The sequence below is a fragment of the Pristiophorus japonicus genome, unplaced genomic scaffold (assembly GCF_044704955.1).
Source record: "Pristiophorus japonicus isolate sPriJap1 unplaced genomic scaffold, sPriJap1.hap1 HAP1_SCAFFOLD_154, whole genome shotgun sequence".
NCBI classification, from domain to species: Eukaryota; Metazoa; Chordata; class Chondrichthyes; family Pristiophoridae; genus Pristiophorus; species Pristiophorus japonicus.
The window spans coordinates 507,654-527,805 of NW_027251217.1; the positions used below are offsets into that span (position 1 = coordinate 507,654).

At 49.9% G+C, this 20,152-nt stretch overlaps 3 protein-coding genes across 10 annotated transcripts in view; 1 reads left to right on the top strand and 2 right to left on the bottom strand.

Moving 5' to 3' along the window:
• The window catches only part of LOC139242931 (NACHT, LRR and PYD domains-containing protein 3-like), a 136,468-nt gene extending 128,752 nt beyond the window's left edge, over window positions 1–7,716 (bottom strand). The window contains exon 1 of the mRNA XM_070870574.1: window positions 7,654–7,716. The gene's annotated coding sequence lies outside the window, so the exon portion shown is untranslated. The remainder of the gene's footprint in view (window positions 1–7,653) is intronic.
• LOC139242933 (NACHT, LRR and PYD domains-containing protein 3-like) overlaps window positions 1–18,252 on the bottom strand; it is a 207,331-nt gene extending 189,079 nt beyond the window's left edge. The window contains exons 1-4 of one of the 3 annotated variants that reach the window (XM_070870577.1): window positions 18,145–18,252; window positions 14,392–14,557; window positions 9,939–10,044; window positions 7,310–7,403 (exon numbers count right to left, since the gene is read on the bottom strand). In XM_070870577.1, the coding sequence (XP_070726678.1) occupies window positions 7,310–7,403; window positions 9,939–9,947 (103 nt within the window). In that variant the 5' untranslated portion in view covers window positions 9,948–10,044; window positions 14,392–14,557; window positions 18,145–18,252. Of the gene's footprint in view, window positions 1–7,309; window positions 7,404–9,938; window positions 10,045–14,391; window positions 14,558–18,144 lie in introns of those variants that run through there. The other 2 variants (XM_070870579.1, XM_070870578.1) reach the window with 2 other exon arrangements.
• The window catches only part of LOC139242937 (uncharacterized), a 596,540-nt gene that overhangs the window by 490,966 nt on the left and 85,422 nt on the right, over window positions 1–20,152 (top strand). For 5 of the 6 annotated variants that reach the window (XR_011589402.1, XR_011589400.1, XR_011589399.1 and 2 more), the window contains exon 11: window positions 18,852–19,096. The gene's annotated coding sequence lies outside the window, so the exon portion shown is untranslated. The remainder of the gene's footprint in view (window positions 1–18,851; window positions 19,097–20,152) is intronic. The other variant, XR_011589404.1, reaches the window with a different exon arrangement.

Genomic DNA, 20,152 nt, shown 5'->3' on the forward strand with positions numbered 1-20,152 from the left:
TGGTGGGGGATTGTGAACCTCAAGTATGTTACAGAGACAGGGAGGGCCGAGACCATGAATGGGGTTTAAACGTGGATGAGAGTTTTAAGTCGGAGGAGCTGGGGGACCGGGAGACACTGTAGGTTCACAAGGACAGGAATGATCGGTGAGCAGGGTTTTGATGAACTGACGTTTACGGTGGGTGAAAGGAGCAAAGTCTGCCCGCAGAGTATTGGAACATCGAGCATACAGGGATAAAAACATGGGTGAGGGTTTCAGCAGCACATGGGCTGAGCAGGGAGAATGATGGGCGATGTTACCGAGGAGGAAGTAGGGGGTCTTTGTGAGGAGGGGATCGGGTCGGAAGCTCAGCTTGGTGACACACAGAACACTGAGATTGTGAACAATCCGAGACAATGGCTGGGACGGGAATAGAATCACCGGCGACGGAACAGAATTCAAGGCAGGGGCCAAAGACCATGTGGTCCCAATGTGTAATTGGAGAAAGATGTAGGTCATCACAGACTGTCGGATAAGCAGCGTGAGAAACCACAAGCAATGGAGGGGTCGAGAGAGGTGGAACAAAGTGCTGTCAGCGTACATATAAAAGCTGATCTCTTCTCTTTGGATAATGTCTCCGAGGGGAAGCGTGTCGGTGTGAATTACGAGGTGACGAGGGGAGATCCATGGGGGATTGCAGGGGTAACAGTGCAGGAGCCCTTGATGAAGATTTCCTGCAACGACTGGATGGGGAAAAGTGGAACCAAGCGAGGACAGTGCCACTGAGCTGGACAACGGAGGGAGAGGTGATGGAGGAGGATGTTGTGCTGGACCGTGTCAAAGTGCAGAGGTCACGGAGAATGAGGAGGGATAGTTTACCACGGTCTCAGTCAGAACGTTTCATTTGTGACTTTGATTGTTGCCACTTCATTGCTGTGGGAGGAGTGGAATCCCAATAGGAGGGGCTCAAACATGGAATTATGAGCAAGATGGACAGAGTCGGGAGGTGACAAACGATAAAGAGGGAATGGAGGTGGGAGATGGTGATAAACATGTCGAACTCCTCACACACGTGTCACACTGGGCGGGTCTCTCTGATCAAACCCTCTCCTCTCAAATACACAAGTCTCATTTGTGGTTTAATGTTACAGAAACAGTTAAACACATTTCACTTTTACAGAACATTCCACGGCTGGCTCTGGCTGGGTGACTGGAATCTCTCAGTCCCACCAGGAGTTTGCTTGTGGCAGGCCACAGAATTAGAGCAACACTTGGATCTTTTCTTTGCACCAAACTGCCTCAGAAAATGGGTCACCGTCACTTCCCTTTTTAGACAGAATTACACGGAAGGTACACAACACAAACCGGCCTTTCAGCCTAACCCCCGGCCCGTGTTTATGATCCACACCAGCCTTTTCTCACCGCTCTTCATCTAAGACCATCAATCAGTATAACCCTTCAGTCCATTCTCCCCCATATGTTTCTGTAGCTTGCCCTGAAATGCATGTTTTCCCTGCAGTGGAATGTGGAGCTTGCCTTCTCACCGACCCTGTACAGTTCACGTGTTGCTGTTCATCAGTTCCACCGACACAGGCCCACACCGGCCCAACCCAATACAGATATCCCACTGACCCGGCCCCACACCGACATCCCACTGACCCGGCCCCACACCGACACCCCACTGACCCGGCCCCACACCGATACCCCACTGACCCGGCCCCACACAGATACCCCACTGACCCGGCCCCACACCGACACCCCACTGACCCGGCCCCACACCGATACATCACTGACCCGGCCCCACACCGACACCCCACTGACCCGGCCCCACACCGATACCCCACTGACCCGGCCCCACACCGACACCCCACTGACCCGGCCCCACACCGATACCCCACTGACCCGGCCCCACACCGATACCCCACTGACCCGGCCCCACACCGATACCCCACTGACCTGGCCCCACACTGATACCCCACTGACCCGGCCCCACACCGACACCCCACTGACCTGGCCCCACACTGATACCCCACTGACCCGGCCCCACATTGCAACCTCAGTAACGGTGAGTGAGGTTACACTCCAAGTTTAACGTCTGTATTGTGAATCTGTATTGTGAAATTTGATGTGTGACAAGGGATGAGGGCAGTAGGAAGTGTGACGCTTACAGAAAGTGTGCATTATCGATAAGACTGCGAATTCATTACTAATGAATCTCGATGGTTTTGCTCATCCTTAGACAGATGGACTGGAATGTGTTCTCACTGCGTTTGTTGAAACAGGTGAGAATGGCAGGCAGACATGCGAGAATGTTCACTACAGCGCTCCCAGTACTGGAGGACTGAACAACATCGGAACAGTATTCTCTGTTACAAATGAATTGAAACAGGCGTCAATATAAGAAAAGTGTTATTCAACCATCACAATAGCAACTCTTCTGAATTATATTTATCCATAAAATCTGTGTTATGATAATTTTCTAAGAGATTGTATAAAATGTATTCCCTGTATCAGAAGGTGTTGCTGCCAATGGACGGCTGAAACATAGAAACATAGAAAATAGGTGCAGGAGCAGGCCATTCAGCCCTTCTAGCCTGCACCGCCATTCAATGAGTTCATGGCTGAACATGAAACTTCAGTACCCCCTTCCTGCTTTCACGCCATACCCCTTGATCCCCCGAGTAGTAAGGACTTCATCGAACTCCCTTTTGAATATATTTAGTGAAATGGCCTCAACTACTTTCTGTGGTAGAGAATTCCACAGGTTCACCACTCTCTGGGTGAAGAAGTTTCTCCTCATCTCGGTCCTAAATGGCTTACCCCTTATCCTTAGACTGTGACCCCTGGTTCTGGACTTCCCCAACATTGGGAACATTCTTCCTGCATCCAACCTGTCTAAACCCGTCAGAATTTTAAACGTTTCTATGAGGTCTCCTCTCACTCTTCTGAACTCCAGTGAATACAAGCCCAGTTGATCCAGTCTTTCTTGATAGGTCAGTCCCACCATCCCAGGAATCAGTCTGGTGAATCTTCGCTGCACTCCCTCAATAGCAAGAATGTCCTTCCTCAAGTTAGGAGACCAAAACTGTACACAATACTCCAGGTGTGGCCTCACCAAGACCCTGTACAACTGTAGCAACACCTCCCTGCCCCTGTACTCAAATCTCCTCGCTATGAAGGCCAACATGCCATTTGCTTTCTTAACCGCCTGCTGTACCTGCATGCCAACCTTCAATGACTGATGTACCATGACACCCAGGTCTCGTTGCACCTTCCCTTTTCCTAATCTGTCACCATTCAGATAATAGTCTGTCTCTGTTTTTACCACCAAAGTGGATAACCTCACATTTATCCACATTGTACTTCATCTGCCATGCATTTGCCCACTCACCTAACCTATCCAAGTCACTCTGCAGCCTCATAGCATCCTCCTCACAGCTCACACTGCCACCCAACTTAGTGTCATCCGTAAATTTGAAGATACTACATTTATCCCCTCGTCTAAATCATTAATGTACAATGTAAACAGCTGGGGCCCCAGCACAGAACCCTGCGGTACCCCAATAGTCACTGCCTGCCATTCCGAAAAGTACCCATTTACTCCTACTCTTCGCTTCCTGTCTGCCAACCAGTTCTCAATCCATGTCAGCACACTACCCCCAATCCCATGTGCTTTAACTTTGCACATTAATCTCCTGTGTGGGACCTTGTCGAAAGCCTTCTGAAAGTCCAAATATACATCAACTGGTACTCCTTTGTCCACTTTACTGGAAACATCCTCAAAAAATTCCAGAAGATTTGTCAAGCATGGTCTCCCTTTCACAAATCCATGCTGACTTGGACCTATCATGTCACCATTTTCCAAATGCGCTGCTATGACATCCTTAATAATTGATTCCATCATTTTACCCACTACTGAGGTCAGGCTGACCGGTCTATAATTCCCTGCCCTCTCTCTCCCTCCTTTTTTTAAAAAAGTGGGGTTACATTGGCTACCCTCCACTCGATAGGAACTGATCCAGAGTCAATGGAATGTTGGAAAATGACTGTCAATGCATCCGCTATTTCCAAGGCCACCTCCTTAAGTACTCTGGGATGCAGTCCATCAGGCCCTGGGGATTTATAGGCCTTCAATCCCATCAATTTCCCCAACACAATTTCCCGACTAATAAAGATTTCCCTCAGTTCCTCCTCCTTACTAGACCTCTGAGCCCTTTTATATCCGGAAGGTTGTTTGTGTCCTCCTTAGTGAATACTGAACCAAAGTATTTGTTCAATTGGTCTGCCATTTCTTTGTTCCCCGTTATGACTTCCCCTGATTCTGACTGCAGGGGACCTACGTTTGTCTTTACTAACCTTTTTCTCTTTACATACCTATAGAAACTTTTGCAATCCGCCTTAATGTTCCCTGCAAGCTTCTTCTCGTACTCCATTTTCCCTGCCCTAATCAAACCCTTAGTCCTCCTCTGCTGAGTTCTAAATTTCTCCCAGTCCCCAGGTTCGCTGCTATTTCTGGCCAATTTGTATGCCATTTCCTTGGCTTTAATACTATCCCTGATTTCCCTAGGTAGCCACGGTTGAGCCACCTTCCCTTTTTTATTTTTACGCCAGACAGGAATGTACAATTGTTGTAATTCATCCATGCGGTCTCTAAATGTCTGCCATTGCCCATCCACAGTCAACCCCTTAAGTATCATTAGCCAATCTATCTTAGCCAATTCACGCCTCATACCTTCAAAGTTACCCTTCTTTAAGTTCTGGACCATGGTCTCTGAATTAACTGTTTCATTCTCCATCCTAATGCAGAATTCCACCATATTATGGTCACTCTTCCCCAAGGGGCCTCGCACAATGAGATTGCTAATTAATCCTCTCTCATTACACAACACCCAGTCTAAGATGGCCTCCCCCCTAGTTGGTTCCTCAACATATTGGTCTAGAAAACCATCCCTTATGCACGCCAGGAAATCCTCCTCCACCATATTGCTTCCAGTTTGGCTAGCCCAATCCACGTGCATATTAAAGTCACCCATTATAACTGCTGCACCTTTATTGCATGCACTCCTAATTTCCTGTTTGATGCCCTCCCCAGCATCACTACTACTGTTTGGAGGTCTGTACACAACTCCCACTAACGATTTTTGCCCTTTAGTGTTCTGCAGCTCTACCCATATAGATTCCACATCATCCAAGCTAATGTCCTTCCTAACTATTGCATTAATCTCCTCTTTAACCAGCAATGCTACCCCACCTCCTTTTCCTTTTATTCTATCCTTCCTGAATGTTGAATACCCCTGGATGTTGAGTTCCCAGCCCTGATCATCCTGGAGCCACGTCTCCATAATCCCAATCACATCATATTTGTTAACATCTATTTGCACAGTTAATTCATCCACCTTATTGCGAATACTCCTTGCATTAAGACACAAAGCCTTCAGGCTTGTTTTTTTAAACACTCTTTGTCCTTTTAGAATTTTGCTGTACAGTGGCCCTTTTTGTTCTTTGCCTTGGGTTTCTCTGCCCTCCACTTTTCCTCATCTCCTTTCTGTCTTTTGCTTTTGCCTCATTTTTGTCTCCCTCCGTCTCCCTGCATAGGTTCCCATCCCCCTGCAATATTAGTTTAACTCCTCCCCAACAGCACGAGCATACACTCCCCCTAGGACATTGGTTCCGGTCCTGCCCAGGTGCAGACCATCCGGTTTGTACTGGTCCCACCTCCCCCAGAACCGGTTCCAATGCCCCAGGAATTTGAATCCCTCCCTGCTGCACCACTGCTCAAGCTATGTATTCATCTGCGCTATCCTGCGATTCCTACTCTGACTAGCACGTGGCACTGGTAGCAATCCCGAGATTACTACTTTTGAGGTCCTACTTTTTAATTTAGCTCCTAGCTCCTTAAATTCTTTTCGTAGGACCTCATCCCTTTTTTTACCTATGTCGTTGGTACCAATGTGCACCACGACAACTGGCTGTTCTCCCTCCCATTTCAGAATGTCCTGCACCCGCTCCGAGACATCCTTGACCCTTGCACCAGGGAGGCAACATACCATCCTGGAGTCTCGGTTGCGGCCGCAGAAACGCCTATCTATTCCCCTCACCATCGAATCCCCTATCACTAACGCGCTCCCAATCTTTTTCCTGCCCCCCTTTGCAGCAGAGCCACCTACGGTGCCATGAACTTGGCTGCTGCTGCCCTCCCATGATGAGTCATCCTCCCCAACAGTACTCAAAGCAGTGTATCTGTTTTGCAGGGGGATGACCACAGGGGACCCCTGCACTATCTTTCTTGCACTGCTCCTCCTGCTGGTCTTCCATTCCCTATCTGGCTGTGGACCCTTTTCCTGCGGTAAGACCAACTCACTACACGTGATACTCACGTCATTCTCAGCATCGTGGATGCTCCAGAGTGAATCCACCCTCAGCTCCAATTCCGCAACGCGGACCGTCAAGAGCTCGAGGCGGATACACTTCCCACACACGTAGCGCCCAGGGACACCGGAAGTGTCCCCGAGTTCCCACATGGTACAGGAGGAGCATATCACGTGACCGAGCACTCCTGCCATGTCTTAACCTTAGATACCCTTAAATTGGTAATAACAATGTTACAGTTCACTTACTGATATAAAAAATAAAAGATAGGAATGTGCAGTGAATCGGGGAGAGTTCTGGTAATTGAGGAGGGAAGGGTTGAGTGTGCTGGGGCAACAGGTGAGAGTAATGATATAAATAGTTAGTTGGTTTATTTTAGGTATTCCGTGTGAGGGTATTGAACTTCCTGCATTGTAGCCATGTAATGGAGATATATTTCTGGCACTGATGCGTTCTGCCACCTCTCCCCACTCGCAGATTGCCTGGATATCTTTATCGCCGCTTGGTAGACAGAAGAAGTCCCTATTCCTGGTGACCACCGCCTGTAAAACCTCGAATCAGTGTGCGGAAACAGGCAGCCTTTGCGGGGTCTGCTGTGCCGGCCATTGGCCACAATCTTCACTTACAGTTGCCCACAGTCAAAGTGCTCCTCCACTTTGAGCTGTAAGTTGCCATTATTTGGCGACAGTAATGGTGAAATTGACGGCCATCACTCTGCGAGCGGCCAGTGCGCAGCGCAAGTGGTGCTGACAACCCGCTTATTTTATTTAAATTAAAGGGACTGGCGCATTGAGGCTTTGCTTGTGACCACGTGACTTTGTGCGTGTTCAAAGAACGCTCCCATTCTACACACAAAGCAATTTCTACCCCATTAGCATTTCTGTCAAAAAAAAGGGCCCACACCTGCTCCTATTTCTTATGTTTAATAAATCTCCGGGAGAAGGAGTCGCTTCACACTTACCGGTTCCTGCGGCCTGAGCACTTTCCCGAGGAGCAGGTTCTTGAATCTGACTATCTTTGTTTGATGAATTCCCCATCTCTGTTAATTTTTTTATCTGAAAAACATTTCATTCCAGGTTATAGCAGAGTGTAAAGTCCCTCATCACTGGTACCTTTCTAGTAAATATCTTCCGCACCCTCACCAAGGCCTGGACATCCTTCCTAAAGTGTGGTGTCCGGAATTGAACACAACACGCCAGATGAGGCCTATCCAGTGTTTGTAAAGATTTTACATAATCTTCTTGATTTTTTTTACTCCATTAATAAAGCCAAACACCCCACACACATTTTTAACAGGCTTCTCACCTTGTCATAGAAACATAGAAAATAGGTGCAGGAGTAGGCCATTCGGCCCTTCATTGTCGTGCCACAGTAAACAGTTTGGGTACAAGAACATGGAGTAAATTAGCAAGAGACATAAAAATATATTGTAAATGTTTCTATAGATATGTAAATAGGAAGAGATTAGTGAACGTGAGCACATTATAATTTCTCCTGTCTCTGCCTCTAATGAGCAATAAGGAAATGGCAGACATTAAACAAATACTTAGTATCTGTCTTCACAACAGAAGACACGAAAAACATTCTGGAAATAATGGGGAACCAAGGGTCTAGAGAGAATGAGGAACTTAAAAGAAATCAGTATAAGTGAAGAAGTAGCACTAGAGAAATTAATGGGACTAAGTGACGACAAATCCCTTGGACCCGATGACCTGCATCCTAGGATTTTACAAGAGATAGTGGATGCACTGGTATTAATCTTCCACAATTCACTCGATTCTAGAACAGCTCCCAAGGTTTGGAAGGTAGCCAACATAACACCGCTATTTAAGAAAGGATGAATAGAGAAAACAGGGAACTATAGGCCAGTTAGCCTGACAATTGTAGTCGTCAAAATGCTAGAGTCTATTATTAGGGACGTGGTAACAGGGCACTTAGAAGATCATATTATAAGGCAAAGTCAACATGGTTTGATGAAAGGGAAATCGTGTTTGACAAAGCTGTTGAGTTTTTTGAAGATGTAACTAGTAGGATGGCTAACGGAGAGCCAGTGGATGTGGAATATTTGGATTTTCAAAAAGCATTCAATAAGGTGCCACACAAGAGGTTATCACACAAAATCAGGACTCATGGGATTGGGGGTAATGTATGAGCATGGATTGAGGATTGGTGAATAGACAAAAAGCAGAGATTACGAATCAATTCGAGTTGGCAGACTGTAACAAGCGGGGTACCTTAAGCATCAGTGCTTGGGCCTCAGCTAGTTACAATCAATATTAATGACTTAGATGAAGGGACTGAGTATAACATATCCAAGTTTGCTGATGAAACAATGTTAGGTGGGAAAGTAAGCTGCAAGGAGGATGCAGAGAGGCTGCAGAGAGATATAGACAGGTTGACTGAGTGGGCAAGAACATGGCAAATGGAACACAAAGTGGGGAAGTTGAAGTTATCCACTTTGGTGGGAAAAACAAAAAGCTGAATATGTTTTGGAATGGCAAGAGACTGGGAAATGTTTGCATTCAGAGTGTACTTGTACATGAATCACAGAATGTTAACATGCAGGTACAGCTAGCAATTAGGAAAAAAATGGTGTGTTAGCTTTTGTTACAAAAGAGAAATGAAGTCTCACTACAATATACAGGGCATTGGTGTGGCAACACCTGGAGTACGGTGTACAGTCTGATCTCCTTACCCAGGGAAAGGCAGACTTGAATTAGAGAGAGTACAACTAATGTTCATTAGACTGGTTCATGGTGTCAGGGGATTGTCCAATGAGGAGAGACTGAGTAGACTAGTTCTCGAGAAGAATGAGAGGTGATCTCATTGAAACATGTACAATTCTTAAGGGGTTTGACAGTTAATGGTAAGATGTTTCCTCTGGCTGGGGAATCTAGAACACAGGGTCACAGTCTCAAAATAAGGGCTTGCCGATTTAGGACTGAGATGAGAAGTCATTTCTTCACTCAAAGGGTTATTCATTTTTGGAATTCTTGACCCCAGAGAGCTGTGGATGCTCAGTTGTATATTCAAGACAAAGGTGGATAATTTTTTGGAAACTAAGCGAATGAAGGGATATGGGGAGAGTGCGGGAAGGTGGATTTGAGGTCGGAGATCAGACATGATCTTGTTACATCTCACATCTCTCATTTAAAAGTCTTGCTCTCAATCGTCCACCCAAGTGCCAAAAAAGTTAATCCCGATATTTCTTCACTACATTCCATCCTCTGCACCGAACGACCTCTCATCCTCGGTGATATCAACCACCATTTCAATTCATCATGCACTCTCTCCTCTGGGTTCACTAGCCTCCCATCCTCCCTTAATCTTTCCCTCCACATAATATGGGTTGGGGAGTTTAACAGCCACCCCTCCATCGTGTCAATCACAGATAAGGTCTCTCTGACCACTTCCTTGTATCACTCACCACCCACATAAACCTTCCAACCTTCCCCCATTCCGACCTCCTTCTGTGTCTGCCCCTGGAAAAACTCCCTCTCAACTCACTTACCAACTCCCAACAATCCAGCCTTGGGCCCTCCATTCACCATGACATTTCTGCAGCTACTGATTTGCTCAATAACACTCACCACCACCATGATGTCCTAGTTCCTGTTAAAACACTGACTCTCTCATCCTGCCGTTCCCCCTGGTACAGCCCTGATCTTCACTCCAGTCAGTCCAGGGGACGCAGACCTGAAAGGATATGGCGGACAACTGGTTTAGCCATTCACCAGCAGATCCGGCTAGACCACAGAAAGCATTATTTGGTCCTGCTCTCGTCTGCCAAAACTGCTCACTATTCCAGAATCATTCTGAAATGTAAAGATAAACCCCGGCTTCTATTCTCCACTGCGAACCGTCTTTTTAAACCCCTCTCCCCAGTCTCCACCCTCACCTCCAACAATAAGTGTGAGGTCGTCTTTGTCTCTAAGACTGAGACCATCCGTTCACTGCCTCTCCTCTTCCTTCCCCGAGCCCACCGGGCCAAACTTCCCGAGGATCCCCTCTGCCCTAGCCCTGAACTCACATCTATCTCCAGTTTCTCTCCGATCTCCTCTCATGACCTGTCCATGAGACCTACTCCCTGCTCCCTTGACCTTATTCTCACTAAACTGCTGACCACCCAACTTCCTTTTCTGGCTCCCATGTTAGCTGACATTGTTACCGGTTCTTTCTCCTCAGGTACTGTCCCCCTCTCCCTCAAATCTGCCGTCATCACCCCTCTCCTCAAAAAACAACTCTAGACCCTTCCGTCCTTGCAAACTGTCACCCCATCTCCAACCTCCCTTTCCTCTCCAAAGTTCTTGAACATGTTGTCGCCTCCTAAATCTGTGCCCATCTTTCCGGCAATTCCATGTTTGAATCCCCACAAACCAGTTTACACACCTGCCACAGTACTGCACCGGCTTTCATTAAAGTCACAAATGACATCCTTCGTGACTGTGACAAAGGCAAACCGTCCCTCTTAACTGGTCTGCAGCCTTTGACACGGTTCACCACTCTATCTTTCTCCAACCCCGCTCTGCTGTCGTCCAGCTGGGTGGGACTGCACTCGCCCGATTCCATTCTTATCTATCTAAACAGCTCAATTAGATCCCCCTTAATCATCTATATTCAGCAGAATACATGCCTGATCTTCGCATCCTGTCCTCATATTTGAAGCTTTTAGCCCCGGTATCATTCCGATAAACTTGCGCCAAGGCCAATTTATCCTTCGTGAGGGGCGGTGCTCATAACTGAATAACATGTGGAGCAAGATTCTCTGTTCAACATGTATTGAGTCAGACGATACCGATTTTGGAAAAGTAGTATTATACTTGAGCAAGAGGAAGTCTTACGCATGATATGTATCGATCTAACTGACTGCTCAGAAACAACAGGTTCCGACTCCTGGACTGCCGAATACATAGACAGAGTTTACACTGAATGTTGCATGGTCGTTCAGTTATAAATTGTGCCAACATCTCTTGTCCTGAGATCTGATAGATTGTTACCCTGGTGATAAAGGAAATCGCTCACCGAAAATAACTGAAAACGGAAATAACAAAACCACCATCACATGTTCCGAGTTTAGTTAAGAACATTAACCCTCAACATGCAGACAATGTTTCTGACCATAAAGCTGCGATTCCAATAACAGACTGTTACACCACTCGACCCGACACTGGATTTACTGAATGCACCGTCAGTTCCGCCTGTACAGAGCATTAAGCAATGCCGCATCTTCAGAAATACATCGGTAAAATAGTAGAATTGTTGGAAATAGACCCCGTCACCTCTGAAAATCTACTTGTCTTAAACCATCTAAACCCGTTACTGTTAATGAATTATATGCGTCTACATTACCTGCATTGTAACCAACGAGAAACGTTACTCTCAATACAAAATAATTAATTGGAAGGAAATTTACAAATCTATATTAAAATAAAGTTTACGTATCATTTTATCACAAAATGATAATCATTTAATTCAACTGCCATTGCCAAATTCAGAAATTGATTTTTCTGATAGGAAACAACGAAGTACAACCCGGCATCCAGTTCAGAACTGTAAGATTATTTATTGACAGTTGGATATTTAGAGATCAGTGTTTGGGCCTCAGCTATTTACAATTGATATTAATGATTTAGATGAATGGATGAGTGCAATGGATCCAAATTTGTTGCCGATACAAAGCTTGGTGGGAAAGTTGTCAGGTGGACACAAAGAGGCTGCAAAGAGATATAGACAGGTTAAGTGAGTGTGGGCAATAAGGTGGCAGATGGCTTGGGTGAGATTACACTGGAGTTTATGAACAATTTTGGTCTCCTCAGCTGAGAAAGAATATACGTGCCGTAGAGGCGGTGCAATGAAGGTTCACTACATGGATCCCTGGGATGAGAAAGTTGTCCTACGAGGAAGGATCGAGTAGAGTGGACCTATACTCTGGGGAGGTTAGAAGGAGGAGGTGTGATGTAATTGAAACATACAAGATACTGTGGTGGATTGACAGGGTAGATGCTGAGACATTGTTTCCCTGGCTGGTGAGTACAGAACGAGGGGGCATAGTCCCAGCATAAAGGGTCGGCCATTTAAGACTAAGATGAGGAGGAATTCCTTCAATCAAAGGGTTGTGATTCTTTGGAATTCTCGACCCAAAGGGCTGTGGATGCGGAGTCGCTGAGCACATATTGAAGGTCGAGACAGATAAATATTTGGACTCGAGGGGAATCAAGGGATACAAGGATTGGTGGGAACGTGGACTTGAGGTCAAAGATCATCTGTTTGACCTCACTAGGCCCCCGGGTTACACACTGTCTGATCTCACTGGGCCCATCCTTCCCAGGTAACACACACTGTCTGATCTCACTGGGCCCACCCCCAGGTTACACACTGTCTGATCTCACTGGGCCCACGCCCGGGTTACACACTGTCTGATCCCACTGGGCCCCCGGGTTACACACACTCGGATCTCACTGGGCCCACCCCCAGGTTACACACTGTCTGATCTCACTAGGCTCCCGGGTTACACACTGTCTGATCTCACTGCAGAGGCAGGAAATCTGAAATAAACACAGAAAATGAGACGGTGTATATCTGCTGGGCTCTGCCTCAGACTGGAGTCACCTCTTCGATCAAACCCCTTCCAATCTTACAACACAGGAGGCCATTTGGCCCATCCAGCCTGTACCGGTTGGTAAAAAGCTGTCCAAACTCGTCCCACAGCCCAGCGTTTTCCTCTTCAACTACAGGTCCAATTGCTTTTTGAAAGTTCCTCTGGAGCTTGCTTCCATCGGTCTCTCAGGTGGTGCATTCCAGATCTTAAACCTCTGCATAAAATACATTCTTCCAGTTCCCATCCAGTTCTTTTGTCGATTGTTTTAAAACTGTGACCTTTGGTTACCGCCCAACTGGTCAGAGGAAACATTTCTTCCGACTTGCTCCATAAAAATCTCTAGCAATTTTGAATAACTCTATTGGATCTCCCCATAACCGTTACAGCTCTAAAGGCAACAATCCCAACTTATCTAATCTCTCCACATCATTGAAGTCTCGGGTATCATCCTGGTAAACCTCCTCTGTACCCTCGCCAACGCCTTGGCATTCTTCCGAGTGTGTGCTGCTCAGAATTGTACACAATACTCCAGCCTCACTAATGATGTGTAATGGGTTAGCATTGAACTCCGTGTTTTTATATTCACTGCCCATTTACAATGTGAAGGATCCCACACACTCTCTTAAATGCCTCATCAGCTTACCCTTCCATCTTCAAACATTTGTGAATATTCATGCCCAGGTCTCTCTGCTCTTACATCCCCTCAAAATAGTCCCGTTTGCATTATACTGCCTCTCCATGTTGTTCTTCCCAAAGTGTCTCACTTCACACTGAGCTATAATAAATTGTATCTGCCATGTTTCAGTCCAGTTCACCAGTCTCTGTCTGTGCCTTTCTAAAGTCTGTGCTATCCTGATCACCATTTACTACAATCAAGTTTCTTGTCCTCAGCAAACCTCGAAGGTCCACTCACTACAGCGAAGGCCAGGTCATTTCAAATATGAACAGAAAAGAAACGGTCACAATTGCAACACCTGGTTGACCCAATGCATACTTCTCCACAGTCAGAAAAACACACTGCTCTCAGCTAATTACATATCCAAGTTACCACTGTCCATTTAACACCACGTGCTTCAATGTTACAAACAAGTCCATTATGTGATATTTTATCATATGGCTTTTGAAAGTTCATATACACGTCTACTGCACTAACCTCAACACTGTGATACTTCATTTACTCTAAAAACACACAATTCAATGTGACTGTGTGTTCAGAGACAGAAACTGATCTTATTTCATGTTGCACTGCACGACCGCCTGCTGGATAATTGTGCTCGGTGGTCAGACTCTCCCAATCTCATCCTCATCATTTCCTGCCTTACCTTGTAATCTTTGCATACTGTCGACAGGACCAGTGTATGTCTGAGTCAATGGGACTCTCTCTGACCCTTCTCCCCAGTCCCCCAGGACCAGTGTGTAACTGAGTCAATGGGACTTTCTCTCACCTTTCGCCCCTGTTGATCTATGGAAGCTCCATGAATCAGAAGAGTTCTCGGTGTTTGGTGCTCTCACAATCCTGGGCTGGTTCACCTGCCGTTGTTCATCAGTCTACAATCCCTGTTTACTTCCACCTCTGCAACATCTCAATCACTCCGTCATTCACCAGGAGGTCTAATTATGGCAGGGCAGAAAATGAGACAAATATTAATGGTGTGAAGTCGAATGTAATGTATACATTTCTTACGCTTAATAACACTGAAAGTTCAGGGTTGAGCATTTCTGAAGGATTTTGTCATTTGCCTCAGATTCCCGGCAAGCTCACTGGAGAATCACACAAATCACCAGAGTTCTTGACAAAACTGCGGAATTTACTGTCAATTGTTTAGACAAACCGGCGCTGTGTGATCTGACTAAGCCCATCCTCCCCGGGTGACACACTGTCTGATCTCACTGGGCCCACCCCCGGGTTACACAGTGTCTGATCTCACTGGGCCCACCCCCGGGTTACACAGTGTCTGATCTCACTGGGCCCACCCCCGGGTTACACAGTGTCTGATCTCACTGGGCCCACCCCCGGGTTACACAGTGTCTGATCTCACTGGGCCCACCCCCGGGTTACACAGTGTCTGGGCCCACTGGGCCCACCCCCGGGTTACACACTGTCTGATCTCACTGGGCCCACCCCCGGGTTACACACTGTCTGATCTCACTGGGCCCACCCCCGGGTTACACAATGTCTGATCTCTCTGGGCCCACCCCCGGGTTACACACTGTCTGATCTCACTGGGCCCACCCCCGGGTTACACACTGTCTGATCTCACTGGGCCCACCCCCGGGTTACACAGTGTCTGATCTCACTGGGCCCACCCCCGGGTTACACAGTGTCTGATCTCACTGGGCCCACCCCCGGGTTACACAGTGTCTGATCTCACTGGGCCCACCCCCGGGTTACACAGTGTCTGGGCCCACTGGGCCCACCCCCGGGTTACACACTGTCTGATCTCACTGGGCCCACCCCCGGGTTACACACTGTCTGATCTCACTGGGCCCACCCCCGGGTTACACACTGTCTGATCTCACTGGGCCCACCCCCGGGTTACAGTGTCTGATCTCACTGGGCCCACCCCCGGGTTACAGTGTCTGATCTCACTGGGCCCACCCCCGGGTTACACACTGTCTGATCTCACTGGGCCCACCCCCGGGTTACACACTGTCTGATCTCACTGGGCCCACCCCCGGGTTACACACTGTCTGATCTCACTGGGCCCACCCCCGGGTTACACACTGTCTGATCTCACTGGGCCCACCCCCGGGTTACACACTGTCTGATCTCACTGGGCCCACCCCCGGGTTACACAGTGTCTGATCTCACTGGGCCCACCCCCGGGTTACACACTGTCTGATCTCACTGGGCCCACCCCCGGGTTACACAGTGTCTGATCTCACTGGGCCCACCCCCGGGTTACACAGTGTCTGATCTCACTGGGCCCACCCCCGGGTTACACACTGTCTGATCTCACTGGGCCCACCCCCGGGTTACACAGTGTCTGATCTCACTGGGCCCACCCCCAGGTTACACACTGTCTGATCTCACTGGGCCCACCCCCGGGTTACACACTGTCTGATCTCACTGGGCCCACCCCCGGGTTACACAGTGTCTGATCTCACTGGGCCCACCCCCGGGTTACACACTGTCTGATCTCACTGGGCCCACCCCCGGGTTACACACTGTCTGATCTCACTGGGCCCACCCCCGGGTTACACACTGTCTGATCTCACTGGGCCCACCCCCGGGTTACACACTGTCTGATCTCACTGGGCCCACCCCCGGGTTACACACTGTCTGATCTCACTGGGCCCCCGGGTTACACACTGTCTGATCTCACTGGGCCCACCCCCGGGTTACACACTGTCTGATCTCACTGGGCCCACCCCCGGGTTACACAGTGTCTGATCTCACTGGGCCCACCCCCGGGTTACACACTGTCTGATCTCACTGGGCCCACCCCCGGGTTACACACTGTCTGATCTCACTGGGCCCACCCCCGGGTTACACAGTGTCTGATCTCACTGGGCCCACCCCCAGGTTACACACTGTCTGATCTCACTGGGCCCACCCCCGGGTTACACACTGTCTGATCTCACTGGGCCCACCCCCGGGTTACACAGTGTCTGATCTCACTGGGCCCACCCCCGGGTTACACAGTGTCTGATCTCACTGGGCCCACCGCCGGGTTACACACTGTCTGATCTCACTGGGCCCACCCCCGGGTTACACACTGTCTGATCTCACTGGGCCCACCCCCGGGTTACACACTGTCTGATCTCACTGGGCCCACCCCCGGGTTACACACTGTCTGATCTCACTGGGCCCACCCCCGGGTTACACACTGTCTGATCTCACTGGGCCCACCCCCGGGTTACACACTGTCTGATCTCACTGGGCCCACCCCCGGGTTACACACTGTCTGATCTCACTGGGCCCACCCCCGGGTTACACAGTGTCTGATCTCACTGGGCCCACCCCCGGGTTACACACTGTCTGATCTCACTGGGCCTACCCCCGGGTTACACACTGTCTGATCTCACTGGGCCCACCCCCGGGTTACACACTGTCTGATCTCACTGGGCCCACCCCCGGGTTACACAGTGTCTGATCTCACTGGGCCCACCCCCGGGTTACACAGTGTCTGATCTCACTGGGCCCACCCCCGGGTTACACACTGTCTGATCTCACTGGGCCCACCCCCGGGTTACACACTGTCTGATCTCACTGGGCCCACCCCCGGGTTACACAGTGTCTGATCTCACTGGGCCCACCCCCGGGTTACACACTGTCTGATCTCACTGGGCCCACCCCCGGGTTACACACTGTCTGATCTCACTGGGCCCACCCCCGGGTTACACAGTGTCTGATCTCACTGGGCCCACCCCCGGGTTACACACTGTCTGATCTCACTGGGCCCCCGGGTTACACACTGTCTGATCTCACTGGGCCCACCCCCGGGTTACACAGTGTCTGATCTCACTGGGCCCACCCCCGGGTTACACACTGTCTGATCTCACTGGGCCCACCCCCGGGTTACACACTGTCTGATCTCACTGGGCCCACCCCCGGGTTACACAGTGTCTGATCTCACTGGGCCCACCCCCGGGTTACACACTGTCTGATCTCACTGGGCCCACCCCCGGGTTACACACTGTCTGATCTCACTGGGCCCACCCCCGGGTTACACACTGTCTGATCTCACTGGGCCCACCCCCGGGTTACACACTGTCTGATCTCACTGGGCCCACCCCCGGGTTACACACTGTCTGATCTCACTGGGCCCACCCCCGGGTTACACACTGTCTGATCTCACTGGGCCCACCCCCGGGTTACACAGTGTCTGATCTCACTGGGCCCACCCCCGGGTTACACAGTGTCTGGGCCCACTGATAGTTTCACTAACTCCCACATGTCCCAAACCCCCAGCTCCGGGCCTGTGTTAAGTTCGGTGTTTGCCCTGACAGTAAAATCCCGGCCCCCCGCCTGAGATTGCACACTGTGAGCGGTGCGGCCGGAAATGCGCCACTTTCTCCGCCGGCTGCAGACTGAGCCCCCGCCCTCCATCCCCGGACCGGGCCCTGTATTGTGAGCCGGCTCAGCACATTCCCCGGGATGTGATGCTGACAGTAAGCGGCCCGCTTTCCCCGCTCAGTTACAGCCCCTTACTGTTAGTTTACAGTCCCTGGGTGTGTGATAGAAAGCCTCAGACCTGACACTGCCGCATGTTGAGGCCGGCAGACGGAGCAGCGCCATTGTCCCCGCTGTTCCAGCCCCGTCACTGTCCCATTCCCTTCCCCCCACTGCATAAATTAACCACCCCCTGGCTGAGTGCTGCCGTCCTACTGGCTGCACACGGGAGAGTGACAGCCCCTTGCACCAATCGCAGTGCCGCTGCCCCACAGAGCCCCGCCCAGAGGACTGCAGAAGGAAGCGCGCGCGGGGCGGGGGGGGGGGGGGGGTCACGTGGCTCCTGATTTGAACCGTGCGGCGGTTGAACGGTCACGCCGCGAGCCCGGCAGCGCGCGGGACATGGCCCCGCCCACCGTGTGTGAGGTCAGGGCCCCGCCCACACAGCCCCTGAGCCCAGCAGCGGGAATGCTGCAATGTGAGAGAATAAAGAGACAAGGTGCTGGGAACAGTCAGCCTGAGAGCTCAGGCAGTGTGTGTGGGGGGACAGAGAGAGAATGGAGCTGAGGGAAGATCATTGTCATTGGCCTGACATTCAGGGCCACGGCCCTTGACCTGCTGCTGGGGGCAGTGCAGCTGGAAGATTGAGTGACAATATACAGCACTCTTTCCTCAGCTTCATTCTCCCCAATATGTCAGCTCCTGCTGGAAGATGCACGGCCGGTATATGAGGAGTCTCTGACTGCACACTCTGCACTTATTTCTACTTCAATCTTGTCTTTCTACCAGTAACTCCAGGGCAGCTTCACGTCACACGCGGCTTCACACCGTCAATATTCTGCTCATTTTCTGCCCTGCCATCATCAGATATCCCGGTGAATGGAGGAGCGACTGAGAAAGGGCCGCAGCTGGAAGTAAACCGGGATTGTAGACTGAGGAACAACAGCAGGTGGACCAGCCCAGGATTGTGAGAGCACCAAACACAGAGAACTCTTCCGATTCACAGAGCGTCCATCGATCGACAGGGGAGCAAGGTCAGAGAGAGTCCCATTGACTCAGGTACACACTGGTCCTGGGGGGGCAAAGGTCAGAGAGAGTCCCATTGACTCAGGTACACACTGGTCCTGGGGGGCAAAGGTCAGAGAGAGTCCCATTGACTCAGGTACACACTGGTCCTGGGGGGCAAAGGTCAGAGAGAGTCCCATTGACTCAGGTACACACTGGTCCTGGGGGGCAAAGGTCAGAGAGAGTCCCATTGACTCAGATACACACTGGTCCTGGGGGCAAAGGTCAGAGAGAGTCCCATTGACTCAGATACACACTGGTCCTGGGGGGCAAAGGTCAGAGAGAGTCCCATTGACTCAGGTACACACTGGTCCTGGGGGGCAAAGGTCAGAGTAAGTCCCATTGACTCAGGTACACACTGGTCCTGGGGGGCAAAGGTCAGAGAGAGTCCCATTGACTCAGGTACACACTGGTCCTGGGGGGCAAAGGTCAGAGAGAGTCCCATTGACTCAGATACACACTGGTCCTGGGGGGCAAAGGTCAGAGAGTGTCCCATTGACTCAGGTACACACTGGTCCAGGGGATGGACTGGAGAGAAAGGTCAGAGAGAGTCCCATTGACTCAGATACACACTGGTCCTGGGGGGCAAAGGTCAGAGAGTGTCCCATTGACTCAGGTACACACTGGTCCAGGGGATGGACTGGAGAGAAAGGTCAGAGAGAGTCCCATTGACTCAGGTACACACTGGTCCTGGGGATGGACTGGAGAGAAAGGTCAGAGAGAGTCCCATTGACTCAGGTACACACTGGTCCAGGGGATGGACTGGAGAGAAAGGTCAGAGAGAGTCCCATTGACTCAGGTACACACTGGTCCAGGGGATGGACTGGAGAGAAAGGTCAGAGAGAGTCCCATTGACTCAGGTACATACTGGTCCTGGAGAGAAAGGTCAGAGAGAGTCCCATTGACTCAGATACACACTGGTCCTGGGGAGAAAGGTCAGAGAGAGTCCCATTGACTCAGGTACACACTGGTCCTGGGGATGGACTGGAGAGAAAGGTCAGAGAGAGTCCCATTGACTCAGATAC